The sequence below is a fragment of the Galeopterus variegatus genome, unplaced genomic scaffold (assembly GCF_000696425.1).
Source record: "Galeopterus variegatus unplaced genomic scaffold, G_variegatus-3.0.2 Scaffold6351, whole genome shotgun sequence".
Lineage (NCBI taxonomy): Eukaryota > Metazoa > Chordata > Mammalia > Dermoptera > Cynocephalidae > Galeopterus > Galeopterus variegatus.
In genome coordinates this window covers 102,478-110,806 of record NW_007732462.1, presented here as the reverse complement: position 1 = coordinate 110,806, position 8,329 = coordinate 102,478, and the positions used below count along the sequence as shown (strand labels likewise).

Here is an 8,329-nt window from a genome sequence, read left to right as displayed (position 1 = left end):
CCCACCCTCCACCCCTTTAGAATTAGGATTAGTAATGGCTCTTGCTATGGCCAGCTCCAGGCGGCCTCATCCTGAAACTACCCACACCCCTGTAAATAGCCCCTTCTTTTCACTGAGACCCGTTTTTTTGTTTGTTTTTGTGTGTGTGTGTATGGCTGGTAAGGGGATCCAAACCCTTGACCTTGGTATTATAACACTGTGGTTTTTTTTTTTTTTTTTTTGTCCTTTTTGAGACTGGCTGCACCCTGCCCAGCCAGTGAGCGCTATGAGCGCACCGGCCATTCCTATATAGGATCCGAACCCGCGGCGGGAGTGCCGCTGCACTCCCAGCACCGCACTCTCCTGAGTGCGCCACGGGCTCAGCCCAAAGTATAAACCTTTTTTTTTTTTTTGTCTTCTTTTGTGACTTTTTTTTTTTTTTTGTCTTTTTTTGTGACCGGTAAGGGGATCACAACCCTTGGCTTGGTGTCGCCCGCACCACACTCAGCCAGTGAACGCACCAACCATCCCTATATAGGATCCGAACCCGTGGAGGGAGCACCGCTACGCTCCGAGTGCCGCACTCTCCCGAGGGCGCCACGGGGTCGGCCCTATAACACTGTGTTTTAACCAACTGAGCTAACTGGCCAGCCTGAGAAAGCCGTTTTCTTCTTGCCAGGGCCCTGCCCGAATCTCAGCTACACTGAATTTAGTCTTCATCACTCTCTTGCAAGTCTTTATACTTGGACTACATACATATGTATCAGTAAGCAATACACAGTATTGTTTTGAATGTTTTTAACTTTATTATAAATGGGATATTGTACATATCCCTCCGCAACGTTTTGCTCAGTGTTGATACATGGAGCTCCAGTTTATTTTACTACTCATACCCCTCTCTGTGGGTGTTCAGTGTAATTATCCATGCTGGTGGACATTCACGTTTCCAGTTTTTCACTGTTACAAACATGTTATAAAAATTATTGTACTAGGGCCGGCCCGTGACTCACTCGGGAGAGTGTGGTACTGATAACACCAAGGCCACGGGTTCGGATCCCATATAGGGATGGCCGGTTGGCTCACTGGGTGAGTGTGGTGCTGACAACACCAAGCCAAGGGTTAAGATCCCCTTACCGGTCATCTTTAAAAAAAAAAAAAAATTATTGTACACGCCTGCTATTGAATTTTTAACTGTGTGGATATGTATTACTTATAATATATGTAGAATGGATTCCATCTCCAAAAAGGAGAGAAGTGCTCGTATTAGCTCTGTGAGCTCTGAGGCCCAGTGTCTTCCCTACATGTCTACCTACCACCCTCCACACACAGAGGACACAAACAAGCAGGTTTCTGTTGGAAGAACTGGAGATCTCTGCCACCTCTCTTGTCCTCTGAGGCTGCAAGCTCTGCCCCAGTGGGATGATGACAATAATGACTCCAGGTCCCAACAAGGCTGCAAAACATCTGGAGATGCTTTCCTAACACAACTTGGCTGGATGGTAAGATCCAGGACCAGGGAGTCAGACCTGAGTCAACATCTGTCACAAGAATTGCCAGACAGAGGAATTTCATGGCATTTATAGACAGGGCTCGGGCCCAGGGGTGTCAGAAGTTGATGGGCAACAGAGCCACAGCCACCAGCAAAGTGTGGTACCTGATAGCTGTGCCTCTCACTGGTGGTTAATTTTCAAGAGATTACTTTTCTAGAGCTATCTTTCTAAGAAATTGACTTCGAGTAGCTTTTCAGATGCTGTGTATACTTAAGTAGGACTCATCACCATAGAAACACTACCAAGGTTGGTAAGTTGACTTCACCTAAAGCATATCAATTTTGAGTCACATGCCAGGATCTATTAGTGATGTCTGTTACAGGAGCAGGAGGTGGAGATATACACATAGGTGTCAGGTATTTGGGACGCAGCATAATACAATGGTTCAGTGATTAGGTTCTTCAGTCACACTACCTGAGTTCAAAACGAGTTTGGCACTTACTAGTTGAGTTATGTAATCTCTCTGTGCCTCAGTTTCCTCAGCTGTGAAAGGGCTAGGAGATGAGGTAGGTGCAATAGGCCATGTACTGTTACAAATATATGACCTCATCAAAAAGAATATAGTGTGGTCTAATGTGCAACTGTGAACTGTCCCCGAGTTAGCAATTTAAGTGGTGTCTGATGTATGTCACTATGTTTGTTTTGAAATTTTAAATGATCTCACAGTGCATCTGTGAGATTCCTGAAGGTCCTTGGGGATGCCTTGGCACATCATTTGTGAATCACAAATATAAATAATTTCTATTACTCCCTGCAAAAGATCCCTGTTTTTTTTCTACTACCAGTATTTTAATTTTCCTTCATGGGACTACTCTCCCCAACTCTTACTCCATGTAATGTGGGTAGTACTGATCCCACTCCCAGGGCAAACATGTGACCAAGGTCTGGCCAATCAGTGCTAGTAACTGGTTAAGTAAGGGATAATCACATGTGCCAAGCTGGGCCAATGAGAGTCAGCCCTGAGACTCTTGCTAGAACTACAGGTGGGGAAAGATGCTCTGTCTCAGCCAGGTTTGCTAAATTGGTAGATGTCAGCTGGGGGCTGCCAGTAGCCATCTTTGCCACAACATGGGAGAGTCTGCCTAAGAATGAAGCCGACACAGAGGAAACAGAGAGAGACATACGCACACAGACATCATTTGAGCCCCTGGATCCAGCCTTGCCTGAAGCCATTTGCCACTGGACTTGAGCCAATAAACCCCCTTTTTGGCTTAAAACCAGTCAAACTTGGTTTCTGTCACTTGTAACTAAGAATCCCAACTAATGCATTGTGTGAAAGCACTACATGAATGAAAAGAGACACAGCAAGCTCATAAATTCTCTTCTAGAGCTAAGGGTCTCAGGATACTTTTGGAACCTACTGTGTCAGGAACGCAATAAGTATAAAGCAAGTCTGGGTTCAAATTTTGGCTCTGTGGCTTTCAAGTTACTTAACAACTCTTGGCTTTAGTCTCCTCATCTATAAAACAAGATTGTCATTCCCAGAGGTGGGAAATGGGGAGGAGGGAGCAAGGGAGAATTGGTAAAGGGCCACAAAAAGTAATTACATTGTATAACATTGAATATACTAATTATCCTGATTTGAGCATCACATATTTTACACAGATATTAATATTCAACTCTGTATCCCACAGATATGTACAATCAACTGTTTCAATTAAAATAAAAACAGATTAAACAGATAATCCATGTATCACATAGTTAGCTGTTATTGTTATTGTTTTTGTTATCATTATTGTCAGCCTTTGTTTTAGAGATAAAGAAACTCAAGCTCAGAAAGGTGGCTTGCCAAGGGTCCGATACTAGACAATGGCAGAGCTAGGATGTGAACCCAGGAATCCTGACTCCCTGTCCAGTGCTCTTTCTGCATAACCTGCTTCTAAAGAAAGAGGCCCACAAGGCAACCCAAGATGGAAGAGAAACAAAAGCCAACAAAAGAACTCTTGGGACACAGATCTGCCTTGGATTATGGTTAAAAGCATAGACTCTGGTGTTGAACAGCCTGGGTTCAAATCTTGGCTCCAGCAGTTATAAGCCATGTGACCGTGGGTAAATGTCTTAACCTCTGTAAAACGGGGATAACGAGATCAATTTCATAGGGTTCGAATGAAATAATACTGATCTTCCTGCTTCTAGTTAATCTCCCTGATGTCTCCTCTATATACAGCAGCCAGAAGGATGCCCATTTCATTGGCAGTAAAAGCCAAAACTCTTTACAATGGCCTACAAGGCCCGTGCACCCCTGAGAGGTTCAGCTTAGAAAAATGCAGCTTCAGGCCACTTCCTTCCTGGGCTGGGAGGGACAGGGTCAGGTTTCCACTGATGCAGGACAGGAAATACTTATTAAATCACCTGCCACCATGTCTGTAAGTGACCTTCTGTTGTCTCACCACAGACCAGGGACCAGGCACGTGCTGGTCTCACACTGACGTGATGCAGGACAGGAAATACTTATTAAATCACCTGCCACCATGTCTGTAAGTGACCTTCTGTGGTCTCACCACAGACCAGGGACCAGGCACGTGCTGGTCTCACACTGACGCTCAATTCATCAACATGGCCGAAAACCCATCCACCCAAAACCTAAGTGCTCAGGGAGACTCAACTGTGCCCCAGAGTCCAGTAAGGTCTGACAGAAGCAAATCACAGTCCAAAGAAAACTGATCCTTTCCCATACAAAGTCCCAGAGATTATATTGGTTGTTTTTGGAGTAAAGGGGGGGATTCCAAAGACCTTTCAGGTCCTCTAGGATCTGAGAATTAGGTTTCCTCTTTCTTTCCTTCATTTAAAAAAGAGAAAAAGGAGTAAAACACAGAGACATTATACAACACCCCAGAATCAGAGAGACACAAACATAAAACCCAGAAATCTCAGATTCTAAGGAAGATGTAGGAAAATTAAGATAGACCAGGATTTTCTGGCTTAAAAAAAAAATCCTTCCTATTGTTAACCTTGCTAGTTCCAGTCTGCCCGCCTGACCACCTACTTTACCTCCTTGTTCCCCAACAAAACCTCATGTCTGAAACTGTCCAGCACATACATAATGCACACTCTATTTATTATATGCATATTTGCAGAGACTTTTACAGAAAGGGGCCTCCCAACACTTAGAGAGCTAAGTTCTGGCCCCAATTTTACCACTAGACAGCTGTGTGACCCCAGCTCCGTCAGTTAGCATGTCCAAGCTTCAGTGTCTTCATCTGTGAATTGAAGATGTAGATGGTAATTTTGCTCCAGTCAATGACCTGGTCCCTAGAGGCCTTCACCACTGGGCTCTGACCTAGCAGCTGACCACCAATACCTGTAGCCAGCAAGGTTCCTCTTCCCCAAAGTAGGATCCAGTCCATTCTGGTTCCCCAATCTCCAAAAAACTGAGCTCCTTAGGAGATACCACAGTTTCCACTCAGTCAGTTCCTCACAACTCTTGTTCTGTACCAGGGGATGAAACCCAGAATTTATTCCCAATTCCTCTGTCCCTAACACACCTGAATATCCAAGACACCAAAGAAGAACATAACAATAAATCAAATGAATCCTTTGCAACTCTGCCTGCCAAGACTTGCCATCTAATTGCTGTTAATTGCATTAATTGCATAGCTCTGAAGTGTTAAGACTCCTCCTCCTCTCCCTCTCCTAGTCTAAGGTAGGGCAGGGGAAAGGAATTATGACCAACAAAAGCTCCATACAGCAAACCTCTTCTCTTCTCCCACTCCTGACCCTAATACCCATTCTGTGGCTCCACGGCTAGACATGACCTCAGAGCCCAGAGGGACAGAACGTGAAGAAATGGCTGAGTCTTCTCCACAACAGTGGAGCCAGAAGGGTCCGCTGGGAACTTGGGTAAGATCCAAGCCCTAGACCTGAAGGAGAGGGCACCACCGACACATACTGGACAGGCTGAGGAAGGTATGACAGGTCTGAGTACATTACCCTCTGCCCATTCCTGAGACAGCACTCGCTCCCTGCTCAGTCTCTCCAGCACCCCTCTGTCTATGCATGGGGACCTGCAGCCTTGTGCATAGAAAGACTTATCGTAGACACTGTTGGCAGCCTCCTCTTCCCTCCTCCGGACACTGTGGGAGGCCAACCCAACTGCAGACAAGAGCTACATGGACGGGGAAAATGTCACTGCTCCAACTGAGGACAGAAGGGAGGGGGGAGTGTGCAATGTGACTTCAGGCAAACAGAGTCCAAACCCCAAGAAAACAAGCACAATCCTGCAGCTAGAGAGGGGACAGCCCCACTCCAAAAATGATCCCTGCGTCTCTCTTGGTCAATCCCAAGTTTTCCTGACACGTCTCTGGTCACCAGAGTAGGTAGCTGAGGGCCTCTCTGAACCTCCTGTCAGCAACAACTACTCCTGCCAGGACCCCAGCGGCAATGCCATTCTCTCAAGGGATCTCTCTTACCCCCACCCTCACTCCCGTGTAAGGCTCTGGGACAAAGGGTGAGAGCTGGGAGCAGCCTCTATCACCGGGTGAGGCAACTCTGTCAGAAATGACAGATGACATCCACAAAGCCAAGCTCAGCCTGCAGCAGTGCCAGAGAGGCAGTGGACACCAGAGTCCCCAACGATAGGGATAGGAGTCCCTTATCCCCAAGTACAGCTTAGGGGTTCAAGGTGAACGGCTCCTAAGCACATATCCCAAAACGGAGCTGCAGAAGAAGACTGCCCTGCCAGAGTAGAGGGGGAGTAGAGCTGCCAAAAGCAGATGGGTGGGGGAGGGTCAGGGAAGACCCCTGCGGAGATGGGGGCTGGGCTGTCCCAGATGAGCCCCAGCACCAACCAGCCCCCACATGGACACGCCTGGAACTTGCCCTTAGAGGCCACAGATCAACTTTCTGCAGAAAAGGAGGTGCGCGCAGCAAAGAGCCAGTGCGAGGGCGGGAGAAAGGGGGCTTCGACCGGGCGGCCCACGTGGATGAACTGAAGCGCTGGGAGATGGTAGGAGGCTGGTCCACGCCGATCGCCTGCCCCCATGGCCTGGCCAGGAGCACCCCCTTGATCATACCCACCGCCCGGGCCAGCAGGAAGGGGAAGGCAATGCACCGCAGGTAGCAGAGTTGCAGGACCAGGTGGCCCGGCCCTACCTGCAGTTCTTGAAATTCTCCCTCCAGCTCGTGCCACTCGCTCTCGCAACGCTCCAGCTGCCCGGACATGGTGCAATGGTGCAAGGCGGAGGCGGCGGCGGCTGTTCCTGCAGCGTGGCCCAGCCGGCCACCAGCACCCCACGCCCGTCCGCTCGCCGGCCGCCTTCCGAGGCACCAGCTGTTCCTGCGCAGCCGGAGCCACGCGCGCACCTGACGTCACGGCCTCCGCCCCGGCGCCCGCTCCACCCAACTCGCCCGGGAGGCGGGGCCCGCGCATGCGCACGCGCCTCCAGGCTCCGCCCCCGCGCCCGGGATTGTACCGCTCTGCAGGTATCGGCGGGGTCTGCCACTTCCCTCTCAGTAGGTCCTGTGTGCCTCCGGAATCTCTCTGTTCTTGGAAGGGCTGGGGAGCTTGCTTGCAAGATGCATTTGCAGAGCTCATTTTACTTAGATTGTGGGGTTTGGGGGTATGAAGGGGGAGAAAGGAAAATTGGGGGAGGTGAAAACTCACCCACCCCTTAACACTGCCTCACCTGAGCCAGAGCCAAGGAGCTGGAATGCTAAAGCTGACATTGACCATCCAGCAAGGTCGGGGGCAGGGCGGGGAAGCACAGAGAGGGCCCTGTCATCTCACGTTGTCATTATTATTTACTGCAACGAATACAACCTAAATTCTTGCCCTCTAAGACTCTGGGTGACTCTCTTGACAGCTGTTTCTGTCACTCGAATGACACAGCCACCTCAAACCTAATTGAATCCATTTCCTTCCCCTCCCCTACAAAGTCCTACAAGATCTCCCTCTGCCTGGCTTTCCAGTCACATCTCCTATCTGGTTGGCCTGGATTCATACTCTCCAGCCATTGTTTTTTCTCTTTCTGACCTACACAGAACATTCTTCTGTCTAAATCTTCGTATGATTGCCTTTTTTTCATCATTCAAGCCTCAGTTCAAATGACACCCGTGTTAGTTTTCTAGGGCGGCAGTAACCATAAACTGGGTGGCTTAAACAATAGAAATGTATTCTCACAGCTCTGGAGGCTAGAAGTCTGAAATCAAGGTGTCAGCAGGACCGTGCTCCCTCAGAGTCTGGGGAGAATCTTTCCTTGCCTCTTCACAGCTTATGGTGGTGGCCCTCAATTCCTGGCATTCCTTGGCTTGCAGCGGCATCACGCCAATCTCTGCCCTGTTGTCACATGGCCTTCTTCCCTGTGTTTTTCTCCTCTTATAAAGACACCCTATTCTACTGTGACCTCATCTCCACTAATTACCTCTGCAAACACCCTATTTCCAAATAAGATCATGTTCTGAGGTACAGGTGTTTGAACATTGACATGTCTCTCCAGGGGACACAATTCAATTAATAATACCACCTGTGAAGAAAGACCCTCCCTGAACACCCGGAGGTCTACACCTCTCCCCAGTCGCTCATATATCACCTGTTTTATTTCCTTCACACAAGTTACCATTAAGTGAAATTGTTTGTTCCCTTGCTGGTCGGTTGTTTCCCTTCCCGAGTATATAGTCTCCATGAGATCTCAGTGAGCTTGTCTATGTTTTAGTCATCATTGGGTCCCCAGGAGTTTGGTGCATAGTAGGCCATCAGTAAATATCTATTGAAGGAATGAATTTTAAAGATCATTTCCTGAAGAGGTTCTCAACTTTTGGGGTTCATAGACCCCCTTTGAGAACTTTTAGTGGGGAAAATGCAC

General features: G+C 48.2%; 1 protein-coding gene across 4 annotated transcripts in view; it reads right to left on the bottom strand.

The window, feature by feature from the left end:
* The window catches only part of TMEM120B (transmembrane protein 120B), a 45,791-nt gene extending 38,959 nt beyond the window's left edge, over positions 1 to 6,832 (bottom strand). For 3 of the 4 annotated variants that reach the window (XM_008590752.1, XM_008590754.1, XM_008590753.1), the window contains exon 1: positions 6,621 to 6,724. In XM_008590752.1, the coding sequence (XP_008588974.1) occupies positions 6,621 to 6,689 (69 nt within the window). In that variant the 5' untranslated portion in view covers positions 6,690 to 6,724. Of the gene's footprint in view, positions 1 to 6,620 lie in introns of all 4 variants that reach the window. The other variant, XM_008590751.1, reaches the window with a different exon arrangement.
* Between the last annotated feature and the right edge of the window lie 1,497 nt (positions 6,833 to 8,329).